This window comes from Trichoderma camerunense (genome assembly GCF_050948025.1).
Source record: "Trichoderma camerunense strain CBS 138272 chromosome Unknown V8C40scaffold_8, whole genome shotgun sequence".
In the NCBI taxonomy this organism is placed as follows: domain Eukaryota; kingdom Fungi; phylum Ascomycota; class Sordariomycetes; order Hypocreales; family Hypocreaceae; genus Trichoderma; species Trichoderma camerunense.
In genome coordinates, this window is record NW_028145362.1 from 877989 (window position 1) to 903473 (window position 25485).

Consider the following 25485-nt stretch of genomic DNA (forward strand, 5'->3'; position numbering starts at 1 on the left):
CGTCGCATAGCTAGCTGTCAGCACCTTGATCAGGTCCTGGACACTTGCTGTGCCATCCCCAATGGAGACCTGCATTGCATCAGGGGGCTCCCAGTCCCGATCTTGCTCGTGTTGCTTCAGCTGTCCGGTCCTGCGGGAAGAAGAGCGACGGGGGACGCATGGCACGCCCTGTTCAATAATCATGTGCTAGCGGGGATAAAACCGATGGGGAGAGGAAGCTTTGACTCTTTTGTAACAATCAGACGGAATTCCAATTCTATTTTGCTGTCTGCGAAGTGTCAAGCATCTCCCAAGTTGCTAGAAGGGGGGCGGGAAAAAGGCAAAATTGCCGTCAACTCATCGCCGTTATCGCTGATTGGTAGAATCCACACAGCGCAAAGGCATCTAGATTGTTTCGTGCGGCTCTCGCGCGTTCCAGAGTCAAGCGCCGCAAGCCTTGCCTGAAGCTTCCAGTGTCGAGCCAGACGATTGTGGGAACTCGATGGTATTCCTTCCGTTCAGCTCCGCCCAGCAGCATGCTCGCAAATACGACTTCAGCCGTCTGGGGACGCAACAGACTGGGTCATCCATCCCCCCCGGTCAGTACATACAGGCATGCTCGGATTATGCAGTCATCGCCTTTTGATGCTGAATTCAGAGCAGAGCACAGACACAGACGCAGGTAGCGACGGCAGCTCGGCCCACTGTCTGTAGCTCACCTAATAGGGCCGTGTCGAAAGCCAGAGGTTGAAGCTAGACTGAGGATCCGGATCCTACAGTAGCCCCCCTGGTCCAAACGCCATCAATGCTTTCGTCCATTTTTACTCCTCACTCGGAGCGAAACCCGTCCATGTGGTAAATCAGCGTCGCAGCGTTACGGAGCAGATTAACCGACATTCAATAATTCGTTGCTCCCCTTGTCCGGGTGCCAAAAATCCTCCGAGGGCCTTCTTCCGTCTCGAGAGCCATACACTCGCACATGTGACGGGATCCCTTGCCGTATATTGGCCCTGCATCCCCAACATCTTATCGTGTTTCAGGACCTAGAACTACACAACAGTATGTACATGTTGTACTCGTAATCGTAGTATTATCCAATATTTTACCCGTGGCTCTTTGATGGGCCGCTATCTATACTAGCAACGTGCCAAGATATCTACAGCAAGTATGTACCTTGCAGTTCTGAGATGATGCCAAGTTCTGTATCCAGTACCAAATGTCACTACCATGTCGAACCCGAATACCAGGTCGTAGACTAACAAGATGCATCGTTACCATGCAGTAATATCATCCACCTCAGCTTCGCCGAACGTGCTCGACTTCGTCAGCTGGCCCACGCCGACTTCCTCTAGGGCGCCACCCTCGACTGACATGATATCGGGTAGAATCTCCTTCAGGAATCCCAGCACGTAGCGGTTGACCTGCTCAAACTGCAGCAAGAAGGCGTCATGCCCCTCGGAGCTGTCGATCCGCTCGAGTCGTGCATTCTTTACGTGCTGCGCAATCTCCTCCTGCTCGGCAAACGTAAACAGCCCGTCGCTCTCAATGCCAAGTACAAGCAATGGCTGTTCAATTAGCGCGAGCGCCTCGGCGATCGTTGCCGCCCGGTCCCTAGACACATCATGCGTGTCAAGCTTCCGCGTCATGGCAATGTAGCAGTTGCTATCAAAGCGCTTGACGAACTTCTTCCCCTGGTAGCGCAGATACGACTGCGCCGAAAAGTACGTCGACGTGGGCATCTTGTCTCCTCCAGTCAGGCTCTCTTCTTCTTGGTCATTTCCAGGGCCGTGAAACTGCGGGTCAGCATTTTCGGCTGATCGCGAGCCCGGGCTGCTGGTTCCGGACCCATTGTGGCTATTCTTGCGTGAGACTGATGTGCGCTTGACGTTGTGCCCGTCGTTGTGAATGTGGAAATGAGCTTCCGATGGGGTGCTGGGACGTGGCCGTTCTCGAATCGTCTGAACCTTTGAAGGGTCGGGAATGTTCCGGCCAAACCGGGACTCGAACGAGTTGCGACTGCGATAGGTGAGTAGGGCAGACATCCGAGCCGCACCTAGCCCGGTCACAGGCGGATCGTCAAACGGGTAATAGCCGTCATCATACTTTGGGTCGGCGTAGATGCTCTGGCGTTGAGCTTCTCCCCAACTAATGCCCCATGCACTGTGCCGGCTAGACGTGGCAATGGGCACAACGCAGCGAACGTAGTCCTTTCCAAAATATGCCCACTCCAACACGAACATGCCCCCGAGCGAACCCCCGATGACAGCAGCCACTTGCTTCACGCCCAGGTCATCGAGAATGAGTTTGTGTAGGCTGATTCCAGGTTAGCCCTCTGTGCCGTGTTGACTGGGGTTGGAGGCAATAAAAAAACAACAAAAGGGGCGTCTTACTTCACGTCATCTCGAATTGTCGTGAGAGGAAACTCGGGCCCATAGCGATCATTCTTGGGGTCGCCATCCTTGGCCGTGACGGGGCTTGCTGTGCCGTAGGGGCTACCCAAGCTGTTCATGCACACGATGAAGAACCTCGAGGTATCGAAAGCCCTACCTGGACCACCAAGCAGGGGACCCCACCAGTCGCTCACATCAGCACTGCCGGTTAGGGCATGGCAAATCACCATGGCGTTGTCACCAGATGGCGAGAGCCGGCCGCGGGTGGTGTATGCAACGGGAACATTGTATAGCGTGACTCCAGATTCGAGTGTAAATTCCGGAACAATGGCTATTTGCTGGTCGGGGATGAGAGCCGCAAAGGGGTTCTCAGGCTGCGACTGGGTTCTTTCTTGCAGGTATTCAGCCACCACTCTTGTCATAAAATCTTACATCAAATTTCGTAACTCAAAACTGACGACCGGCATGACCACTCGGCCAAGGATCGCCAGGAGGGGGGAAGCAGAAAAGAAGTAAATTGAGGGCCAAAGAAGTATGTAGTGTCTGGGTGTATATAGAAAGGATATGCTGTACTGACCGTATTTCATTTTGGCATCACCATTGACACCTTTTGTCTCACTCATCTTGACAACCAACTGCAGGTGATAGGTAACTACTAGGTAATGACTCTGCTCCGTTCTCGGAGTGCAGCGCAGACCATGCAAACGCTTAGTAGGATACCCGGGACCTGAACCCAGATCAAAGATTGAGCGACAACCGAACGACAACAGTCAAAACGCTTCGTGATGTATCCAACCGCAGTAGCTGAAGAGTGAATCAGAGCAAATATAACATGTGCCAAGTGAATTTGTGGAGGATGAGAATTTCAAAGAGCCGTGGCGCAATTCCAACCCCCGGCTCTTTGTTGGAGGTCAGATTACTATACCGACTCGTTAGGTAAGCCGTGCTAATGTAGCATCACGTGAGCTACTTGGTGCTCAAACGGAGGACAGAAAAAGCAAGACAGCAAAATGAAGAAGTGCACCCAATCAGCTTATTCAATAGTGCTTTTGTAGAGGAATACCTGTTCAGTCAGCACCCGAATTTCATAAGTATCGTAGCAATTACTAGAGAAAGATAGATATATAGTAGTAAATACTAGAGAATATATAGCTCCAGTAGCAGATCGTGGCTGTTCAAAGTTGTCCTCTGTCTTGCTTTTTCTGACCTTCGCTTGTCTATGCTTGTACCCGAATTTCTGGTCGCAAGGCTGCCGTGGTCCGTGCACCGCTGCTGGGAGCGCAGCTTCACGACTTCGCGCGGAACCTCTTCAAACCTGGATTTTGGAACGACGTGCAGCTTTTCAGCATCAAAACCTGCCTCAGGACGTGGGCTGTGAAAGGCCTTGTTCAGCTCTGCGGAATCTCAGCGCGATTCGACTTGCCCTGCCCGAATTGTGCTCGAGCCTCTCCGTTTACTCTTGGGATTTTTTTTTGTTTCCCTTTCGTTTGCCTGCCGTAGCCTTCACTCTTTTTTCAACATTTTATCACAACCAGCTACCGCCCAGGCCCCGAACCTTCGCAGCTTCGCTCATCCCGCCGCGTTTTCGCTTCTTCTCCCCTCAAACCAACATTCGAAATTGCCTGCAGATGGTCCCATGAATCTGCCGCTAATGGTATAGCACGCGCCGATCCCTCGCAGCATCTTCGAGCGTCATGCCGCAGAAGCGCAAGCGGCTCGATCGATCATCAGGCGAAGGAGGCAGACCATCGCCACACAATCCAAGCGACGCCGCTATTGCGCTTCACGAACGAGACGACACCATGAACCACATGAACCAGGGCCAAGGCCGAGGCCGAGGCCGGGGAGCGCATCGGGGTGCCAATCAACGGAACCCGTCGCGTGGTCACAACAATCGTGGTCCTCACAACAACTATCAGCAGAACCAGCACCAGAATCAAAATCAGAATCAGAATCAGAATCAGGGCCAAGGGCAGAACCAGAATCAAAATCAAGGCCAAAACCAGAATCAGCCTCCCGCATCGCGAAGGCCCAGCTCATCCTCCTCTCAGCAGGCACCGCAGCCATCTCCAGCAGCTCCGAGAGCATCTAACCCCCCTCCAGCGTCCAGACCTCCTCCTCCTCCGCCGCCTGCCTTCTCACGACCTCCGCCTGCCTCACCTCCGCCGACCAACATCCCTCCGCCTGAACCTACATCGGAAAGCGGCCCTCCAGCTGGATCGAATTATCACTATGATAATCTCACAGAGGAAAAGATCCGATCGTGGACAGAGCGTGGGCGGGAGGAGATTGTGCAACATGGCATCCAGTCGCGAGAAGATGTAGACATCACAGAGCTATCCAGCTTGTTCCAAGAATTCATTCACGCTGTTGTCGACAATCGGCTGGAGGCCACTGACGCCGGAAGATGCGTCAAGGAGATTCTGGGAGATGAAACGACAGACGGTATTAAGGATTCCTACGTGGCCCCCCATACGCTACTCCTCGACTCGCTGGCCATTGTTATGGACAATGAGCCCGAGTTATATCGTCCGGCTCTTCGTGATTTTCTCATCGCCACCGAAGTCTCTCCCGCGCTTATGCGACAGGTGCTTGATGCCCCCTTGCTTCAGCAGCTTGGCCTTATCAGGGATACCTTTGCTAGATTAGGTGTAAGGCAGGCGACAAACCTGCTCTATCGACAGGCAAACTACAATCTCTTGCGGGAGGAGACGGAGGGATACTCGAAGCTCGTCACTGAGCTCTTCACAACTAGCAGCATACCATCGCCCTCACCCGAGCTTGCAGAACAAACGTTTGAGAGGGTCAAGGCTTTGATTGGAACTTTCGACTTGGACGTTGGCCGAGTACTTGACGTCACTCTCGACGTTGCTGCCGCCGTTCTAATTAAGCAGTTCAAGTTCTTTGTCAAGTTTCTGCGAATTAGTTCTTGGTGGCCACGCTCCCACCTTGTACTCAGTTCTATGGTTTATACCGGCGGCCTACCGACTTGGGCTCAGCCAGATTATCCTCACTGGAATACAACCGAAGAGGATGAGGAAACTAATGCACAGCTGAGACTGGCCCGAGATACTGAATTCTGGGCTCGAGCACGCGAAGTCCATTTGGCAGCGTTTTTTGAACTTGGCGGGCGGGGAACATCCAACTTGGCATCCTACCGACCCAAGCTCACAAACGGCAACGCCAGTGAATCGGCGGCCGATATTGAACAGCAATGGATGGAACAAACGAATACCCTCCCACCGCCAGGCAATAAGGTTGCTGCGCAGCTCCTGGGATTCAAACTGCTCTTCTACAACAGCGAGCTGAGGGACAAGACCGACGTACTCCCTGCCAACTTGCTCTATTTGGCGGCCCTCCTCATCAAAGTTGGCTTCATTTCGCTCACTGACCTCTATCCTCATCTCTCACCCCCTGACGACAATATGGAGCGTGTTCGCGAAGAGCAAACAAAATTAATTGAAGAGGAGGAGAAGGCGTCGCGTGGCGGTCCTATGAACGCTCTGCTTATGGCTGGCGTTCTCCCCCAGGGCGACGACGATAACCCTATGCAATCTAATGCTCCCAGACGAGAGCCCCTGAAAAAGAATGAGCCTGAGCAGAAGCAATCTACTACTGAAGCCACTGAGGACAAAAAGAATCTTCCGGAGCCATTAGAGCAAAAAGTGAGGCTACTTATCCAACTCTTGACAATTGGAGCCATCCCAGAATCATTATTCATTCTTGGAAAGTTCCCATGGATTCCAGAGGTATTTCCCGAAGTCCTATCACGAATTCACCGCGTGTTACACGTCTCCATGGAAAAAGTCTTCAACGACAGCCGCCCAAAACCCTCTGGTGGAGCCGACTGCCCAACCAAGGAGATATTCTCGGCGGATCAGACCGGCGTTGCAAAGGGGAGTGTTCGGCTCGTCAGGCTGCCCGTCAAGAAAATCTGGCGTTGGCCATTTCCCGATAAATGGGACACAAGCGAGAGTCAAAATTACCGATTCTACTGGGATGAATGGGCCGACAACATCCCAGTCTGTCAAACTGTGGACGACATCTTCACGCTGTGTAATACGTTCCTCAACATATCTGGTGTCAACATTGGCAAAGACGAAACACTACTTTCCAAGTTGGCCAGCATTGGAGCCAAAAGCTTGACTGAGGATACCTCCGAGTCCAACTATGCCCGATGGCATGACCTCCTTCGCAGGCTTCTCGTGCCTGCTCTCAGCCATACCAAGGCCAATGTCTCCGTCGTAAACGCAGTTTGGGAGTTACTCCGCCGGTACCCGCTGACAACACGATACTCTATTTATGCCGAATGGTTCGAAGGACAGATATCCCGTCTGCCCGCTATGCGATTGGCATTTGCCCGTGCCACTGCAGAGACACGAGGAACCATGAAACGACTATCACTCACCAACATCAGCGAGATGGCCAAGCAGCTTGCCAAAACAAGCTATTCTTCTCCTGGAGTCGTCTTTCGAGTTGCGTTTGAGCAGCTCGAGTCGTACCCCAACCTGATCGAAGGCTTTGTCGAATGCGCAAAATACTTCACCGACCTCTCCTACGATGTTCTCGTCTGGTCTTTGATGAACTCTCTGGGCAAATCTCGAAGTCGCACTCAGGCTGACCATGCGCTCACGACTAGCAAATGGCTCCAAGCGCTATCCAGATTCTCTGGTAAAATCTTTAAGCGCTATTCAGCCATCAATCCTATCCCGGTTCTCCAATACGTCAATGACCAGCTTCAACGCGGCAATTCCACCGATCTGATCATTCTGAAAGAATTTATCAATTCCATGGGTGGTATCGTCGACTCAGTGGACTTTACTGATGCCCAGATCCTCTCCATGGCTGGCGGTGACCGACTGCGCCGCCATACGCTGATTCGAGGCCAGGATAAACGATTTGATAGCGTTAGGAGCTCCAAACGACTCATACAGGCGCTCACCGACTCTAAACTTGCCGCTCGAGTGCTTCTCAACCTTGCACAATATCGCCAGTCAGCAATATACCAGGTTCCCGAAGACGAGGCACATATCAAGTATTTATCAGCTCTGGTAGACGATTCTCATCAGATTCTAGTACAGTACCTCGACTTCATCTGGAGCAACCTTGAACCATCGGCTTTTGATGCTCTTGTTCCCTCCATAAATGAACTGCTTAGTTCCTATGGTTTGGATACGAGCATTGCTTTCTTGATTGGACGGTCTAGCCTTTCTCACAAACTATATCCTTGGGGCCAAAAGGAAGCGGAAAGTTTAAAGGAGAACGCACAACCAACGCAACAGGAAGCTACTGACAAGGAGGGAGATATTTCCATGGGCGAGGAGTCCAAGGACAAATCGGGTCTGGCCGTTTCCACAAACGATGAACAGGTGGGAATTGATGACCCTTCACCCGGCCCGCGTTCCGCAGCTGATACAACAAACAAGCAGAAATTCGACGATTTGGCGTTGACCCTCTCACCTCTGCAGCCTATTGTGGAGGCTCTAAAAGAGACTGTACGACCAGAAGTCTGGCAGAAGATTAACCCAGAACTCTACGCTGTCTTCTGGGCCCTGCAGCTTGGTGATCTGTTCTGTCCCGAGGACATGTACAAGGAAGAAAAGGACCGGCTCGAGAGCGAAGGCCAAGCCATCCTGAGGGACCGATCAGACATGTCTCGTAGAGGCCAAGAGCGAAAGAATGAAAAGAGACAGGAACTCTTGAAACAGCAGCTCAGCCTTTCTATGGAGCTCAAGGAACACCGCCAACGGAAAACCAAGTGGATGGAATGCTTGACCGAGCAGTTCCAGTCGATATCCCCTGACCCCAAGATCAAGACCGATGGCCTCTCTGACATTCTTCTGGAGCAATGCTTCCTTCCTAGGGCCTTGCTCTCTCCGGCGGATGCAGAGTACACCTACAAGTTCATCATTGCGTTGCACGAACTAAGGGCGCCCAACTTCAAGCTCATGTCCCTCTACGACCGACTCTTTAACGCAAACAGGTTGCGATCTCTGATCTTCACAAGCTCCGTCAGGGAGGCAGAGTACCTCGGGCGATTCATAACTTTGATACTTCGAGATCTCTCCAGGTGGCATAAGAATGAGTCGACCGAGAAGGGCAGGCCAAGCAAAGATCAGCCTCGCTTGGGTGCATTTGATAAAGAGGCCAAAGGGCCTAGTGACCGGCCATATCTTGGATTCGCTGTCAGTCTCAAGGAGGACGGGGAACCGGACACTTTGATGGAGCATGCTCAGTTCAAAGATCTCCTGTTCCGTTGGCATAAGAACTTGAATACAGCGCTCAAAAGTTGTTTGGCCGGGACGGAATGGATGCACATCAGAAACGCTCTTACTGTTCTCAAGACCGTCTTGGATTACTTCCCTGCCATTGATTTCATGGCCACCCAATTCACACAGCAACTCCAAAAGATTACCAAACAAGAGGCGGCATCCAAGACAGCAGCCGGGAATGAGGAGGGCCACCGAGTCGATCTATCCGTGGCTGCGCAAGGAGCCATGTCGGAACTGCAGAGAAGGAAATCCAAATGGGTCATGGTTCAGGCCTTTCGACCTAATGCGGTGAGTTTACTTTATGCCAGCACTGCATGTGCAAATCACAAATACTAATATCAAAAAGGGCGGCGCTTCTCAATCCGAAGCCGACAAGTCAGCTGCATCAAACCTTCGACCTTCAGCCCCGGACTTTCAGCCACAACCAACGAGGTACGTTGGAACATCATATCCCTGCCCAACAGAAGGGCTTTAATCAATCTCTCTCCGACTAACACCCCAAACCTACAGATCCCCAGCCAACAGACAGGCTACGGCGGAAAGAGAGGACGGAGAGGTTCAAGATGGGAAACCACAGTCCACTTCTGCCCTGCCAAAGGACTCTCTGCCTGCTAAGCCATCCGGTCCTAAAAGGGACGTTTCCATGTCTCGGGAAGACGTGTCCGGACCTCCTCGATCAGGGACTCCGATGGGCGGTCAAGGTCCAGGCTCTCTTGGCCCAAGAAATAATGATACTCGCCCTCATGTGCTGCCTGACAGGCCAGCGCACAACCTTCCTACGAGGCCAGATGTTCCTATACCGAGCCACTTCACCCCTGAACGGTATACTCAGAACCCTCGGCACGATCGTCGTGATATGAGAGACAGAGATGGCCATAGGCAGCGCGATGGCAGAGACCCACGAGAGAACTGGGACAACCGTGATCCCAGGGAGGCCAGCAAAGATCACCGTGACGCCAGGGACCCCCGTGATTCCCGAACCATGGAAGCGGATAGGCCAGACCGGTCTCGTGAATACATGGACCGCCGTGGCAACGAGATGGCACCTCGAGATGTTGGCCCGACAGACCTGCCACCTCGACCTTCGAGACAACAGGAACGAGATTGGCCGAGAGATTCTTGGGCAAACAGATCGCAAGATAGATTAAACGATTCATCTGCTCAGATCCCCACGGCTCCCTCTGGCCCGGCTGAGCCATCCGAACCAGCGATGAATCCGCAGAGGGCGGCACTGTTTGCTCAAGATGACGCGGATCGGACAAGACGAGGCCCAGAGCCGGATCGTGGAGCACGAAACCGACGACCAGGGCCGCAGGACTCGATGGAGTCGATCAATCCCGAACGGGCCGCATTGATTGACGACCGTGATGACAATGTTGCACACGGGCGCGTGAGGGACGATGGACGAGAGAGAGGGCCTAGAACTCAATCTCCTCGACGTGCTGGTGGACGATATGGCCATGAGCATGGGCCCCCATCTGGACCATACGAAGATAGACATGCGCATCCTTTCCAACAAGATAACCGGCCTACTGGAAGAAATGCGCGCGATCGCTCCCCAGCCGGCGGAGAGAATTATCGCGGCAATAAGGGGATGGAGCGTGATGGAGACCGAGCCCACATGGATAAAATGCGGGATGCATCTTCTTCAAGCTTTCACAGATCAATGGGACAGGACGTTGACCACCGGCCGCCGCCTTATCAAGATCAAAACTATGGACGGCTCAACCCGGTGCCCACAAGCACTCCGGATATTCCCCTGGGCCCGCGGGGACGAGGACGAGGTGCTACGAGAAACAATCAACAAGGGGGCCCGCCCGTGATGTCAAATAGGCCAGACAGCCGATACGGAGCCCCTGACACAGGTCGGGCACCTTCTCAAGAAAGGCCGCCCGAAAGGCCGCCCCCTTCAGGCCCTGCATCCGGGCGAAATCGTCGTGGTGGCTATGAGCACAACAACCCCAACAGCAATAATGGGCCAGCAGCTCCCTCAGCCGCTCCGACCGGACCGCATCCTGATAGAATGAGGAACTTTGGTGGTGCCGCACAGGAGAATGTACCCCCTGCCCAAGGCAGCAACGCGGCCGCTCAGTCTGGAGTTCACCCTGATCGACTTGCTCAAATGGGCGGCCCTGGACCCAATGCTCCGCCTCCACCACCTCCGCCTCCAGGCCCTCCGCCATACGGGCATGGAAGCGGACATGGCCGCCACTCTTCTGGAAATCCAGAGCGGTCAGGACCCAGAGCCTCTACGGGATCTCTTCCAATGGAGCCTGCTGTGCCAACTGGCCCTGCTTCTAGTGGTGACAGATCTTCAAGGTCAGGCGGTGGAAGAAGACAGTTGGCAGGCATTAACAACATGCTTCAGCAGGCTCAGGCCGCCATGCCAAACGAAGGACGACCTAGCGGACCTCGCGTTAATCCTCCCCGGCAAATGCTCGGCCACTCGGACGTTCAAGTTCTGGCCGGAGGAGACGTGATTCCACCCACACCTGATCGTCCAGATGCGCAGTGGCACGACTCACCAGCCCGAAGCGGTGGCGCGAATGGAGAAGAGGGATCAGGTCGTGGAGAGCACGAACGAAACCGACGAGACCGTGGTGATGGCCGAAACGATCGCTCCAAGCGGTCGTCTCGTCGAAGCAGCCGAGAGCGCGAGAGAGAAGGCAAAGAACACAGCGAGCACCGAGAGAGGCGATCCATGGCAAATGCCGTTGAGGGCGGGACTCGAGAAGATAGAGACGCTCGCAGGTCGACCCGAGACGGCAGCTCGCGGGATGCAGCAGCAATGCCGAGTAGCGGCCGAGAGTCGCGGCATAGGGGCGAAGGAGGAGTCGGGAACAGAGGCGGGGACGAAAGGAGTGGCAATAGAGCAAACCGAGGAAACCCGAGAGACGGAACACAGCGTACGGATGAGCAGCGGAGGGAGCATAGGGATGACCGAGGACGCAAGAGGAGAGGAGAAGAAGCCGATGGGGCGTTGTCGAGCGACCGCGAGAAGCGAGCACGACGGTAATCCGGAGTCTCTGGAAGCGATATAAAAAAAACAATATGGATGCATAGTCACGACTGGCTTGCAAAAGACTAGGTAGCACGGCAATCACAGGGGCCACTTTGTCAGGCGTTGGTACAACGATTCAAATCAATGTCTTTTTATTATTTTCTTTTCCAAGGATTGGAGCCTTTGCGCTCACGCCACGATGCGGCACATTTTCACAAAATTGTCAAATGCGAAGCATGGTGTCTTTTTACGCATGTCTTATCTTAACTCATTTATTGTCTTCATTTACGGCCGAGAAGGATCGATTCAGCGAAAAAAATAATGCAACTCACATATCTATTGTCTACTTTACCTCCCTACCTACTACTCCCCACCCTAACCTCTTTTTACCGGTCTGTCTTGTCTATCAAGAGACAGACGGATTTCGCAATTTCGAATCAAATGAGTGTATTAAATCCAATCTATCAAAACAAAAACAAAAACAAGCAAACCATACACTTCTGGTGCAGGCACATAGACGGAAAAGGGCAGCATGCCCCGGAAGGGAGGATACATAACGAAACGTTGGATGCGAGCTACTTTGCTTGATGTGTATTATGATAACTTCTGGGGTTTCGATAATTTACGATACCAGCTATGTACGATATATGTAAAATAAGGAGAAATTGGAGGAGGAAGGGGGATGGGCATGCTGTACGAATATTCTACGAGAGCTGGTGGCTTAGGAGAAGCAAAGCGCCAGATGTAACAAGTACTATCTATACCTTATCTTTGCTATTGATGCATGTTCATGTACTCATAAACTTGTATGAATGAAGAAAATGGCTCAGACAATTGGGCGCAGGTGAGTAGCAAGCTCGCGTAATCGCGCGGCGGGGGGGCTTCGCGATCGCCTTTATTGCTGTTCATGGTAATTTCTTCTTTTTGCAGACGTGGAAGAAGGAATACAAGGTTTTGACAGCGGCAAGAATGTCCCGACTGTGGCTGTATCCTGACAAGGGGTAGAAAGAATACAGCGTCGCCTATCACATCCATACAGATTATTATAGTGGCAGACCGGCAGTGTTTTTTTTTTTTCCCACGGCATGCTTGACACAATTTGCGAGGTGGGTTTGAAAGAGATTCCTATTGGGGTAAGTGACGATGCTCTTCTTGCGGCTGTGCTGCGCAGCCTGATTGGAGGGGAGAGGGAGAGGCGATAGGACGGCGATACGCCAGATATCGGCGGAGGAATGGGCTATCTAGTATCGCATGTTACTTGTAGGGTGAAGAGGCACTGCCGCCTATCATTTGGTGATGGTCCTGGTTTTTTGGGGCGTGGAATGTTTGAGATGCAGAAAATAAGGTCGGGTAGTAAAACGTCATGTGGTTGAAGAATGAGCAGAAGGGCGATGCGAGAACGTTGCGTCAGATTGTGTGGCGTCGTGCCTTGGCGCAGATGCAAGATTGCCGATTTTCCGAACGGGAGGGCTTTTTTTTCAATTTATTTTTATTTTTTGGGGAGATGCATGTACGAGTATGCATGCAGAGTTGGGCTTTTTTTTCCTGGTGAGAACTTGTCTGTATGGTGAGATGCAGGCTTTTTGATCTGCGGAGGATTCTTGGGGGAGGGGGGGTAGCTGTATATCCGCTGGTTTTACGTGTATCTTGGTGCAGTGAGATGGTGCAGTGAGATTCCATTGTGTGCTTAGCTGAGCACGATGAGAGGATGGGTATTATTAGTTTGTTGGTTGTAATACACGTCTGGATTTGCTGATGAGACAAATCTGGACTCGCTGATGAGATTATGAGTATGATTATCAAGACAAGAGACGAGACGAAACGAGGCCGGAGTTCGGGGTCGGGGATTACACGCGAATGGCCCTGGCCAGAGGAGCACCGTTTTTCTGCGGAGAATAATTTGGCGGTTTTGATTATGGAGAGTGCATTGGCATCAGGCATCAGTTACCCCCGGGGGATAGGCTATGTACTTGTCCGCAAAAAGCCGGAAGAAATCGATATTATACAGTTGATACATTACAATATAGCATGGATGGACTTGGAAAAGATTAAGAATTTGCGCCGGAGAGTGGGATTGGATTGGATTGTTGCAGAAATGCAGCACTTACTGCTTTAGGGAGGGGGTGTGCCGTAGCTGTGGCTGCAGCTGTACAGGTACGAGAACAGTCTACAGTACGGGGAGCCCACAGTGACGTCTTGCGGGAGGCGGCGCCGCTCGTGATTGAAGCCCCTGAATGGGAGTTTTGGGTGGACGGGGGATGGCGCAGAGGCGGCAGTTTCTTTTCTAGGGGCTGGCGCAGTGAATGATGTGCGCTGCTGGGGGATGTACCGGTACATGTACACGCTGGTTTGATGCTCAGATGGATTCAAGGTTGATATTGCAGGTGCCGACGGATGGGTTCGTGATGCTGGTGATCTGCAGAGGAGGCCGAAGATCGGTATCTCGTAGATGCACTGTAAAGCTGAACAGCATTTGTGAATGTCCATTTCATTCTATCAGGATGCCTCTCTTCTCTTGCATAAGGTTTGCCAATATACGAAGCTGAATAAGCGAACATGGAACTGCAAACAAAATGAGGTGAATCTCTGACGCGCGTTGCAGGACTCTTGGCATTCACAGGCACAGGCACGTCTTATTCCGTACTCCGCACGCCGGGCTCCGGCTCCGTGTCCTTTCATTGGCCTTTTCTCGTTTTGCAAGCGGAAAATGTGCGATTACTGTCCCACGAGAAAGAGAGAGAGAGCGGGAGGGAGCCCGCCTTTGGCTTCTTGGGAGGGGAGGGGGGTGGATCAAAGCGGGCTACTTTTTCTCTCTTTTTTTTTGTCGTGCGTCTCGTGAAAAGGACCTGGATGAATCAAACCAGATACTGGCACATGCTTGGGCTAGGCTAGCGTTTTAGCGGTTAGAGGAAATCCGACACATGCCAGCGCCTCTTTTAGGTTCGAGAGAGTTGCTTGAAACGGGAACCAGCAGAGACTCAGCCTCCCCCTGCCGGGACCAATCGCCAGCGTTGTGGGTTTATTAGCGGCGTCGTGTGAGAGTGTGAGAGAGAGAGTGTGAGAGGTGCGAGGTGAGAGTGTGGTTGATGATACGAGTACATCTGTCCTTTTAAGATTGTGAGAGCATCGGCAAGTTTGCTTTGATGAGAGCTTCATATGGCTAACACCAGATGTGAAAATTGAAGCCAAAACGGGATGTATTTTTCTCGAGGTAGCAGCCCTGGCTATCGAATCAAATCCCATTTCAGTCAATCAATCAATGCCTGTGGTGCTGCTAAAACAGCCGCTGGAGATGCGCTGCTGCAGCGGCTCTCCAGTGTGCCCGACTCCCCGTCTTAGCGCCCTGCCATTACGTCTCACAGCACCTCGTACGGGTACCGACATCCATGACAAATGACCGTCCAGCATGTCGTATGTCGTATGTACACGCCCCCTTGTCGGGGTACGGTACATTATTTTCTTTGTCGTCTCTCTTTGTTCGTTCCTGGATCCCTGCCCTGCGCACTTTGTCTGCTTTCTTATTTCTTTAGCCCAGGCGATCGCTCTCGTTCTTCTTTTATCCACCGCGACATTCCTTTTTCATTCCTTTTCGCCTTTTGGTCTTGTCTTCCACTCGTTCCATCCTTTCTTCGTCTTCGCTGCCAGGGAACGCGACAAACAAGACGCTCGCTTCCATCTCATCTCTTGTCTGGCAGCATTCCAAACCGCAAAGACTCTCTCCAGGTCCCTCCCTTTCTCCTTCACCCCCCGTGGACCCGTAGAATTCTCGACCCAGGCTGGATCCGAATCGAATCAAACCCAAAACAGCTCCGGAGTTTCCGCCGACTCGCGACCGAGAAACGGAAGAGGGCGCATCGAGAAGCGCAGGGAGGAAAGGGGATTTTTGCTGGCGACGACGACATCACGACTTTAACGACACAACCATTGTTTAGACCTAGACCTAGGAGCATCGAACAATCACGCCTCGATAGGTCACGACTGCTGCGGACAGCGAGCGACCAACGAATCCATCTGGTCAGGGCGTCGAATTGACCGCGCGCAATTTGCTGGCAAACAAGCTGGCCATTGCCCCCCTGTGGGCTCACAAAACAACCCAAAAACACCGACTGTTTGCGTCTTGACGCTGTAATCCGCCAAAATGGGGTTCAATCTCACGTGTAACTCGACGTTGGAGGATATGAGGAGTATGTTTCTTCCTACCGGCCGCGCAAAGCTCCGTCATGTGTCTCCCGTTGCTCTTGTCCCGCGACGACGGCCCGGACCCTTTATACAAGGCTAACGCCCTAGCAGTCTCTCCGGGATCCGAAATCAAGATCGCCGGACCTCTCAACTTCCACGACCTTGCCCGCGTCATCTCAGCAGGATGTACGCTCATCGCCGTTGTGCTGAGCTTGTACCTCATTGCCATGCACGCTACGCACTACACACAACCTAAAGAACAGCGACAGTAAGCGGTCCCTACCTGGTCCAGGACGTGAATCAACTGGCTAACCATCGTCGGCAGCATCATCCGTATCCTCTTCATGATTCCCGTCTACGCCATCTCCTCGTTTATGCAGTTGCAATGGTACTGGCGCGCCACCTACTTCTCCGTCATCTCAGACTGCTACGAGGCCTTTGCCATTGCTTCCTTTTTCGGCCTGATATGCCACTACTCTGCACCCGACCTACACACGCAAAAGGAATTCTTTCGAAACCTGCGCCCGATCCAGGGCTGGGTCCTACCCATCAACTGGTTCGCCAAGTGCTGCGGCGGAGACAGAGGTCCCTGGCGCACTCCAAAGAGCGGCCTCACCTGGTTCAACATCATCTGGATCGGCGTCTACCAGTACTGCTTCATCCGTGTTGCCATGACCATTACCGCCGTTCTCACTGAGCACTATGGCCGCTACTGCGAGAGCTCCAACTCTCCCGTTTTTGCTCACATCTGGGTAAGCAAGCCAACCACCTTTTGCTCTCACAACACATGACCTACAAGCTAGGCAAGTCTTTTTTGTGACATAGGTAGCTAATGTGATGGCTGTTGTGATTATAGGTTCTTGTGATCAATGCCATTTCCGTCACCATTGCCATGTACTGCCTTATTCAGTTTTACATTCAGCTTGCGAAGCCTCTTGCTGAGCACAGTCTCTTTTTGAAGATCCTCGCCATCAAGCTCGTCGTCTTCTTGTCCTTTTGGCAGTCCTCGGCCATTTCCGTCGGCACGTCGACTCTTAACATTGTCAAGCCCGGTGACGTTCTCGCCTATCCCGATCTCAAGGTGGGCATCCCGGCCCTTTTGCTCTGCGTTGAAATGGCCATCTTCTCCGTCCTGCATATCTGGGCCTTCCCGTACCAAGTCTACCGCCGCGGTGCCTCCTCGGGCTTCTACCCAAGCCCTGATGCGTCAAAAGGCACTGTTGGTCTGGAGAAGCCTGCTCTGCCAAACAGGGGTGGCTTCCTCGGTCTTCGTGCGCTGTGGGATGCCATGAACTTGTGGGATCTAGTCAAGGCCTTTGGCAGAGGTATGCGCTGGCTCTTCTGCGGCGTCAAAAACCGGAAGGAGGACGTCAGCTACAAGCTTGGCACGTCCAACGACGAAGCCCTGAGCATGAGCAATCTCCACGAGCCAAAGCCTCAGGGAGCATACAACCCCGCGTTTGAAGACCCGACGACAACCGCATATCACGGCGTGAGTGGCGGCATCATGTCACCAACCGGCGATGAGAGAGTTGGCCTGATTTACAACGCTCAACCCAACCCCGACTCAGGCCTGAGGGGACCATCACCGCCCGCAGTCTACCATCATCCAGACTCGCAGCAATACTCGTTCGATCCGCCTCCATATGGCGGCGCGACGCACGCACAGTCTCCCTACAGCTCACAAGACCAGTCACCTCCACAGCGCCCACCACGACCATTTTAAGGGCCTGTGAAGAAAGGAATAGTGGATACCCAGGTTGACGAAACAAAGAAAAAATCCAACACAAATATGAAAATCTGAAAGAGATGCCTTTTTGCAAAATCAAAACCCAAAATAGACAAAGGAAGGATGAAAATCTCATTCATAACTCATGACGGCTGTCTTACATCACGATACCAACGGTAGGGAGGGCGCAACAGGTGGCTGAAGGGTTTATTTTTTGCTTCTTGCTTTATGTTTTTGTCCATTTTTTATAACGCATTTCTGGTTTTTGGTATATGCGAGATTTCGTCACGCTTTTTGTTTTTGTTTAAGCCCACCAACGCAAATAGGGGAGAGACGTATCATTTCGATGGTCCTTTATCTTTTTTCCCATTTGCATTTGCTTACTTTTTTTTTTTTTTTTTTTTTTTTTTTTCATTTTCACACACATTGTTCATTTAGTTGTTCAGCTCAGAAACATGCAAAAACCGAGCGGGCAGTGTATATAGATGGGGACAGAGAGAGACTGACAGACAGGACAAGACAAGAGAGAATGGTATCGCGTGATAGTGGGAAGAAGGAGGGGAGTTGTTACTGGCAAGTACGCCATGATGAAATAGAAACATTATTTTTGGATTACTTTCTCTCTCTTTTTTTTTTTGTGATGTTGATTATGATGATTGGATATGACTTGTGTTTTCTTGCACTTGATTCGACACTTATAAACTGGGCCGGTCTGCTTCAGATAAAGCACCGCTCGCCATCTAGCCCCATCAGCGGCGCCGTCCTGCAATAACGAACAAGGGGTCCATCTCTATAAATAGCGTCCACAACCGGAAATAGCACTGGGTGTACAGTTACACCAAGCTAGAACTACAATAGCGTGGTTTTTATGAGGGTAAGCCAGCAGTTTATAGTAAGTAATTAGCATGGATGCTTTCAACAAATCCGCACAAGGCAGAGTGCCAGAGTGGTTAATGGGTATGACTAGAAATCATATGGTTTCGGCCTCGCAGGTTCGAATCCTGTCTCTGTCGAGGACAACGAATTCTTTTTTTGAAAGTTTCTTTTCCTGAGTTCTTTTTCTTTTTCTTCTTCCTGAGCTCTTTTTCTTTTTCTTTTTCCTGAGTTCTTTTTTCTTTTTCTTTTTGGGAGACTGACATTGGCGGGGTGTTATGGGGTCTGATTAAGATTAAAATTTTTGTTATTCTTCAACAATTGTCAATGCCATGTGGTTTCGGACGCCTCAAAGTTTATCCAACCGCGCGCTTGGAGTTAAACAAGTTCACATTTGTGATGCTTTGGATACGCAAGATTGCTAGATATGTCGAATCTAGTAGTTTTTGTCGATGAAGCGAGAGATAAATAATAACCAACCATTCGCCATGAAGCCACCAAATCAGCCATTTATGAAAAGGAATTTCTCTTCATCAAACAACCTGTCGGCAACGTCACCTATACGCAGCACACATTCAGCAATTCAAAACCAATATATTTTCATCCAGCACTTGTTCTGCTGGGGCGAATCCCGCCACGCTTGGGACCGTCGCTATTCCGTGTACGCTTTATATCTGCTCAATGTCCCTTTGTTCCAATATGTACAGCTATCCAGCCAATTGTTGCCACGAGCTGCCTCCCTGCCCGTACTCCATTATGTCAAAGCCACCAGTTATGCCAACGTCGGCTGCCGTCCCTCCAAATCCAAGCCGCAATTATTACTAGAGCACCAAATATGCTGTGAGTGCATCGTGCAGTATATTACCGTGGTGATGCAAGTCCTGCAGGGGTCCTTCGTCGGTCGTAATCTCGTCTTGCGGTATCGAGTTTCTTCTCATCTCGACTCCCGAGACGTCAAACATCCCATTTGACGGAACCCCTATTCCTTGCCTCATGCTCCCCCACTCCCGCCTTTAAAAACAAAATCAGCTGCCAACGCCATCCTGGTATCTCGAAAGGCAACAAGACCCCGAAATCTTTTGTTTTGTCATGTGTATTCGAATCCGAACGGCGAAACTTCATATATGTGATCATGACACTCGGATCTTTCTAAAATGAGAGAGAGGAAAAATAAAAAGAAAAAACCTGTCCAACGCGCGAGACAAAAAACACAAATGACTAGGAAAGAAACCACGTATGCACACAAACGAGTTGAGAGAAAACAAGGCACGCGGTTGCCTTATCAATCTTCGGGGTCTGGATTCGTGGCCCGGAGAACCGGTGGGTGAATCCGTCGTGAATAGTCGTGATCGTCTCGGATCGTGTTGAGACTCTCGTGGCTGCCGCGGATGTATAGGCCTTGCTTAAATGGGTCCATTCGAGGATCGATCTGGATGGTGCTGTTTCTGTTGACGGCCGAAACTGGCGAAGCCGGCGAGCCGCTGTTTGCGCTCATCTCTGGGGGAACCGATCCCACCATGCCGGATGAGCTGCCTCTGACGCTCGGGTCATCCCGGTACTCGTCGTTCCGATTTTGTCGTCTCCGTCGGTACAAGAAGAAAGCAGCGCCACAAACGGCGAGAGTGCCAAGAACAACGCCAACCGCGATGCCAGCAATGGCACCTGTACTCAGTCCAGAGTGCTTCACCGGTGTGCCGGTTTGGCGGTCTCCGGTTGGGTCTTGCGAGGTAGAGCTGCTGTCCGACGTCTGCCCTGGAGGTGGCGTGGTGGAAGAGGTGGAGGTGGAGAAGGTGGTGGAAGAGGAGGAGAACGACGACGAATCGGTCGTTGACTATGAAACTTGTTAGCCGAGTTGCTCTCTCACCGCGCATCAAGTTAGCATTCAGAGATCCGCGGTGCAAACCGCCATCTGAGACAAGTCATACAGAGGATGAGCTACTCGAGGAAGTAGTCGACGTCTCTGATGTGGAAGAGGAGGATGAGGCGGAGGCGGAGGTGGAGGTGGAAGTAGTTGTGGAGCTGGAGGCCGTTGTAGCGGATGTTGAAGCTGTGCTCTGCACCACAGTCTTAGTCACACTATTGGTCACTTCACGATGTTCTCCTGAATCCCCCAGAAGGATTTCACTCCACTGGCTTCCCCAGGAGAACAATTCAACAAGGGTTTTTTGGACAAAGAAGAGGCAGTACATAGAGTGGTGGCCAGGCAGAGAGAAAGAGTTGTGCCTCCAGTTCGTAATCCGGCTCTCGCGCCATACATTCATGTTGGGTTCAAAGTGCAACAGTTGCAGCATCGCAGGAAAACAGAAGTTTTTGACTCACCTGAGTTGGAGTTGATGTTGGCGGTGCCGTCTTGGTGCCCGAAGGCGCGACTTCGTTTAACAAGATATAACCGTATAATCCAGGGCCGCCGCAGTTCTCTGAAGGCCACGCCGGGCAAGGATCATTGCATTCCTTAACGTCAACTTGTGTGGTCTTGTCAGGGTAGTAGTTGGAGCACCAGCATGAATTTTGTTGCGTGATAGAAAAGGCGTAATCCTTTTTGGTACAGAATGTTCCGCAGGCGCCATTTGTTTGGTATATGCTGACATCTGGTTAAGAGTTAGATGGGTTGCTACATGGTTAAATCTCTAGGTGCCAAACTCACTCAATGGTGTTTCGGCTGTGTTGAAATTAGAACAAACGTTGATGCTAATGGCAGAAATCCAAGTGGAAAATGTCAACAACAGCAAAAGCATGTAACCCTTTTGCAGGGTGATTGCCAAAGAGGCCATGGTCGATATTTGGGAGAGTAAGAGTCTTGGAGATGGTTGTTGATCTTGAGGTTGCAGACTTAAAAAGTCATGCACGTGTTCAAGGGCAGTTCCCTTGAAAATTCGTCAGTGACGTGCCTTTTGTTTGGCTGACTCGTCTTTTGATCCCTTGTTGAGGGGTTCCCTTCGCCTTTTTGTCGATCCAGGAGGCTTTTTAGTAACAAGCCATAACCACCTCTGCTGGGTGTTTGTTGAACCGTAGACAGCACAAAGTCTGAAGAGGTGAGACAGGAGAACGGATTAACGCTTCAGAATCGTTCAGAATCGATATTCTCGAAGATATTGCGAAATCGTACTCGAAGCAGCAGTGAAGCAGCCGAGATGGGGTGGATGATGTCTTGGTTAATGTCTGGGGAAATTTCTCGTTGAAATCAGAGACACAACGGCGTGCTTATGAGCCAAGAAATCGACGGCTGGAATGCTTCGATAACAGCTGTGTGACGTATCGTCGAGGCCAAAGTCCGTAACGGAGCAGACTGGAATGCGCGGCCAGACGCAAGCAGGACCAAGGCGAGTGCCGTACGCAGGCAGTCGAAAGATTTAGAGCAGTACCAACGAAAAATAAACAAGACTGCTCGCAGCACCCAACAGAAATCTGTCTGTCTCAGGATCCCAAGATTTCCAGAACAAAGCCGAAAAAAACAAGAGAAAAAATAAGAGACAAAAGAAATAGAACCCAAAAAAAAGAAAAAGGGAGGATGGGATGGGCGACCAGCAAGCGGAGACTGATGAGAAAATATCTTGAGCTAAGGCTACCGAGGCTGCCTTTTCAAGGTTGCGGGCTGTTGCGAGCTGCCAAACCGGTCTGGGAGATGATGATCACAGCTGACGGCCCGAGCGTGGCTGGAGACAGACGGGCAAAAAAACAGCGCGACTGTTTAGCTCTGACTAATGGAGCTGGAGGCGTCGGCGATGGTGATGATAGTGATGGTGATGCTGAGATTGTGATTGTGCCGGGTCGAGCCTGTTGTGGCAAGGGAGAAGGCTGACTGAGAGAGTAGAGGTTGAAAGTGAGAGGAAGAGGAGGAAGAAAGAGGTCTGCAGATTTCAAGGTGCTGGATGGCAAAGTACGAGTACAAGTGGAGGTACATGTACGAGTCCCGTACCGAACAGGCTGCACGCTTTTTTTACAGGCTTCCAGTCGCTACTGTACAGCCAGCATGGAGGGCCCCGGGGAGATCAGGCCCGAGCGCTGCAGTGACAAGTGACGGGGGGCGACTGGGGCGACTGGGGGGATGGATTGATGGATGGCGTGAGTGACAAGCAGCAGATGCTGTGGAGGAAGAGAGAAAAAGAGGAGCCGGAGTGCATGATAATGGATGGTGCTAGTATTTCTTTGATCAAATTTCAAATTTTTTATAGCACACTACTGCATTTCCTTACCAGATAAAGAGTTCTTCTGTTCAAGTCTTGTTCCGCATCTGGCTGTTCACAAGTCTCCCTCCTTGCCTTTCGAGGCCAAACACCCAATCCGTACCGGTACTTCGTAAAGGGAACAGCAGCGCCGCGCTAGCCCGTCGCAACCCCTGGCCCCATGGCGTCACTGGGGCGCTACGGCCTACGGGGCAGCAGATGGCGGCATCTGGCCAGCGGACTAAAGGCCTGCTGGACGCTACCATGGGCCGCTAGAGGCTGCTAGAGGCCATGGGCTGGACAACTGGAGTCGCAGGTGCAGGCAAGCCACAGTTGGTTGGGGCCTGGTGCGTTGTTTTGGCAGAACTCGTACGAGGAACGTTGCTGGGAACCAGGTGGATGGGAATTGCTGGTTGTGGTGGTCCGTTTGCGATCGAGGCGGCGATCTTGCTCAATTAATTAACCCGGTCGTATATACGGCCGGGTTGAGTGTGTACTGTACATGTACTCGTGCCGGTCCATGTCAACAACGTACGCCGGCTGTGGCTGAGAAAGAAATGTGGCAGACAGATGTACATCCAACTACAGTAACGTGTAAGGGGAGGCGAACGGAAGTCTTGGATGCCGTGTACTATGGATCGCATAATGCATTAATGCTGCTGCATTGCGGTTTTATGACGCGACTATGAGAGAAGAGACTGCATAAAACGTTGCATCACCGGTATATCATTATATCATTCACAGCGTGGGTGCTGTCCCCATGTACGGCCGGCTATCTTTTGTCATGGATTGATAACCCTCCTCGACTTCAGTGTGTACCTCTAAACTACTTGACACATGTACATGGCTCCAGCTTCGTCTGTTGAAACGGCGCATTTGCCCCGGCTCATCGAATTGAACCTTCCACTATCAATCGTTGAACTGGCACTATCAAATCCAACAACTGGCTTTTACCTAGATTCAGCAAAACGGAGCCCAGATATGGAAAACAATGGGTGATGGCGCTCAACTTTCGGTACGTACCGTCAGCAGCGCCGTGTCCGTCCCGTCTTTCGCCTTTGTACAGCTACAAGTCCCAACTCAAGCTCACTAGCACGAGGTGGCGAGAGCGAAGCGGAAGGTGCCATTGAAGCTCCCTTAGGCTCGAATTCAATTCAGGCCACGCCGCTTGTTTTTCTCTTCGCCTCCCATTTACAAACATCACCTACAGAGTGTCTTCAACATAAACCCCAGAAAATCTCCCACCAGCAACGCCGAATGACAAAAAGGTCACGATGGCCGCACAGAAGCCAGGAGCCCAGTACGAACTACGGAGCCATACGCGGCCCAGCAGAAAAGAGTGCAAGCAAAAAAGGTCACAGCACGAGACAATACGAAACTGCTCTGCACCTGTGGCCGTCGAATACGAGGCAAAGATGACGGCGTGTGGGCTGCTGCTCGTACGGAGTAACCGCCCTCGGCCTGAGTGTGGCCCAGTCGCCCAATGGCGCTGAGGCCCAGCGCACGTCGCGGTTGGTTTGCCCTGGCCCCCTTGACGATTTTGACTGCCATTGATCCATGTCCAGCTGTGGCCAAGATGCACCAGCCAAATCTCCACCATGGACATGTGTCCACTCACACACGCACGCATACGCACATTCGCTTCGGACGTATGTACAGGCCTGACTGCGCTATACCGCTCGGGGCATGTACGGAGTACCTGGATCGAGGATGGGACTGCATACGAAGCACGCTGATTGATATACGATACGAAAGACGGATCACGCGGTTCGAGGTGGAAAGGCTTTCCATGTTGTCGAGTGATGGATTCCCGGCCGCAGGCATCCATCAAGCAGGTACCAGTGTGTACCCAAGAAGATAACAAACAGCGCTACAACATACTATCGCCTGAATTGGGTCCGTCGTCTTTCAAATCAGATCCATCCTGAGACAGACGGCTCTAGGACGATCAGGGGAAGGCTCCAAGGTGTGTCCACGCCTTGCACCAGCAGCAAAAGATTTCTCGGGTCCATGACGAATATAATTCTGGCTCAGCGGGAAAGCAAGGACCGGGATGTGGTTGGCAGTGGGGTTGGTGGCACCGCATCCTGGGCTTGGCCGGATCTGTTTGTCCTCGTTTCCTGCCGCAGAAGAACGCTTCTCTTCCATTTTTTGGCCCCCTGTAAAAGCCGATCGACGCTTGTTACAAGCAGCTGCAATATCCAAAGCAGCCGCGCCTCTTGAGGATATGGACGTCGGTAGGTCTTCAGATGCCTGGCCGGCTGCAAAAGAGACACATAGTGACGCTCGCAGGCGACGAGACGGTCTTGTTTGTATAACAACAAGTGGCTGCCAACTTCTACTTGCACATGACCGTCTCGATGATACTTGACGACAAGGCCAACATCTAATTGCCGATATCTGACATGGCACTGATAAGTGCTCGTAGTACAAGTACAGTACCTGGAGGAGCAGCCCTGTCTGGCCATATCGGAAACACAGACAGACCCCACGCCGATGCCTTGATTTCGCTCACGCCGGTGGGCCACTCTCGACGCCATCGAATCTTTACCTTCAGAAGCGAATTTGACGAAACGGATCGCTTTTCTAGAATGCCACTCGCCTCAGTCGTGCTATTTTTACTTCAGCCGCCTCGTACTGATGCATCCGCCGCAAAGATCCAAACGGCATTGACAGCTCGTGATATGCACTCGTGCACGATGGGCGTGAAGAGGCAGTAGGGGTCAGTGGGTGCACACAAAATGCAGCACATGGATCAAGCTTAAAGAACCTATCAACACGGCGGCGGCGTCTGTTCCCCGCATGCATTGATCTGAAAGCTCATTCGATGTTTAGGAGCACCAGCTCTCGGCAAAATAAACAAGAGCATCCCCGCAAAACCAAACCACGCGTCCTCACC

The 25485-nt window shown here is 51.8% G+C and overlaps 6 protein-coding genes and 1 non-coding gene across 7 annotated transcripts; 4 read left to right on the top strand and 3 right to left on the bottom strand.

The window, feature by feature from the left end:
* Positions 1-1052: 1052 nt before the first annotated feature.
* On the bottom strand, positions 1053-3245 carry V8C40DRAFT_244170 (homoserine O-acetyltransferase). Its single transcript, XM_083215597.1, has 3 exons — positions 2947-3245; positions 2370-2760; positions 1053-2292 (listed from the first exon to the last, which is right to left on the bottom strand). The coding sequence occupies exons 1-3, from the start codon at positions 2990-2992 to the stop codon at positions 1251-1253; spliced, it is 1479 nt and encodes a 492-aa protein (XP_083073691.1). The 5' UTR covers positions 2993-3245; the 3' UTR covers positions 1053-1250.
* Positions 3246-3694: 449 nt separating this feature from the next.
* Positions 3695-12406, top strand: V8C40DRAFT_244172 (transcription factor/nuclear export subunit protein 2-domain-containing protein). Its single transcript, XM_083215598.1, has 3 exons — positions 3695-8929; positions 8988-9073; positions 9152-12406. Exons 1-3 carry the CDS (start codon positions 4064-4066, stop codon positions 11655-11657), a joined length of 7458 nt encoding a protein of 2485 aa, XP_083073692.1. The 5' UTR covers positions 3695-4063; the 3' UTR covers positions 11658-12406.
* A 2739-nt stretch (positions 12407-15145) lies between these two features.
* Positions 15146-18165, top strand: V8C40DRAFT_244174 (OSTA/TMEM184 family protein). The gene is made up of 4 exons (XM_083215599.1): positions 15146-15826; positions 15933-16089; positions 16147-16573; positions 16678-18165. The coding sequence occupies exons 1-4, from the start codon at positions 15781-15783 to the stop codon at positions 17545-17547; spliced, it is 1500 nt and encodes a 499-aa protein (XP_083073693.1). The 5' UTR covers positions 15146-15780; the 3' UTR covers positions 17548-18165.
* Positions 18166-18482: 317 nt separating this feature from the next.
* Positions 18483-18563, top strand: V8C40DRAFT_t108. The gene has a single exon. It is a non-coding gene; the product is annotated as a tRNA-Ser (tRNA).
* A 986-nt stretch (positions 18564-19549) lies between these two features.
* Positions 19550-21562, bottom strand: V8C40DRAFT_215068 (uncharacterized protein). Its single transcript, XM_083212158.1, has 3 exons — positions 21068-21562; positions 20743-21011; positions 19550-20254 (listed from the first exon to the last, which is right to left on the bottom strand). The coding sequence occupies exons 1-3, from the start codon at positions 21192-21194 to the stop codon at positions 19706-19708; spliced, it is 945 nt and encodes a 314-aa protein (XP_083073694.1). The 5' UTR covers positions 21195-21562; the 3' UTR covers positions 19550-19705.
* Positions 21477-22170, top strand: V8C40DRAFT_244182 (uncharacterized protein; the record flags this gene model as incomplete). The annotated part of the gene is given in 2 exon segments (XM_083215600.1): positions 21477-22125; positions 22135-22170. A coding segment is annotated over 1 exon segment (194 nt), but the record flags the coding sequence as incomplete, so codon positions are not given.
* Positions 22171-23665: 1495 nt separating this feature from the next.
* V8C40DRAFT_215149 (uncharacterized protein) lies at positions 23666-24515 on the bottom strand. The gene has a single exon (XM_083212159.1). It carries the CDS (start codon positions 24412-24414, stop codon positions 23791-23793), a length of 624 nt encoding a protein of 207 aa, XP_083073696.1. The 5' UTR covers positions 24415-24515; the 3' UTR covers positions 23666-23790.
* Between the last annotated feature and the right edge of the window lie 970 nt (positions 24516-25485).

Excerpts from the sequence above, each read along its gene's own strand:
- V8C40DRAFT_244170 (XM_083215597.1), bottom strand. The coding sequence starts at position 2,992 with ATGAGTGAGACAAAAGGTGTCAATGGTGATGCCAAAATGAAATACG. Across the intron at positions 2,761-2,946 it reads TGATGCCAAAATGAAATACG|AAAGAACCCAGTCGCAGCCT; the intron begins GTCAGTACAGCA and ends AATACCTGCAAG. Across the intron at positions 2,293-2,369 it reads ACAATTCGAGATGACGTGAA|CCTACACAAACTCATTCTCG; the intron begins GTAAGACGCCCC and ends ACCTGGAATCAG.
- V8C40DRAFT_244172 (XM_083215598.1), top strand. The coding sequence starts at position 4,064 with ATGCCGCAGAAGCGCAAGCGGCTCGATCGATCATCAGGCGAAGGAGGC. Across the intron at positions 8,930-8,987 it reads AGGCCTTTCGACCTAATGCG|GGCGGCGCTTCTCAATCCGA; the intron begins GTGAGTTTACTT and ends AATATCAAAAAG. Across the intron at positions 9,074-9,151 it reads TTTCAGCCACAACCAACGAG|ATCCCCAGCCAACAGACAGG; the intron begins GTACGTTGGAAC and ends CCAAACCTACAG.
- V8C40DRAFT_244174 (XM_083215599.1), top strand. The coding sequence starts at position 15,781 with ATGGGGTTCAATCTCACGTGTAACTCGACGTTGGAGGATATGAGGA. Across the intron at positions 16,090-16,146 it reads CAACCTAAAGAACAGCGACA|CATCATCCGTATCCTCTTCA; the intron begins GTAAGCGGTCCC and ends CATCGTCGGCAG. Across the intron at positions 16,574-16,677 it reads CCGTTTTTGCTCACATCTGG|GTTCTTGTGATCAATGCCAT; the intron begins GTAAGCAAGCCA and ends TTGTGATTATAG.
- V8C40DRAFT_215068 (XM_083212158.1), bottom strand. The coding sequence starts at position 21,194 with ATGGCCTCTTTGGCAATCACCCTGCAAAAGGGTTACATGCTTTTGCTG. Across the intron at positions 21,012-21,067 it reads CACAGCCGAAACACCATTGA|ATGTCAGCATATACCAAACA; the intron begins GTGAGTTTGGCA and ends ACTCTTAACCAG. Across the intron at positions 20,255-20,742 it reads CAACATCAACTCCAACTCAG|TCAACGACCGATTCGTCGTC; the intron begins GTGAGTCAAAAA and ends CAAGTTTCATAG.
- V8C40DRAFT_215149 (XM_083212159.1), bottom strand. The coding sequence starts at position 24,414 with ATGGATGCCTGCGGCCGGGAATCCATCACTCGACAACATGGAAAGCCT.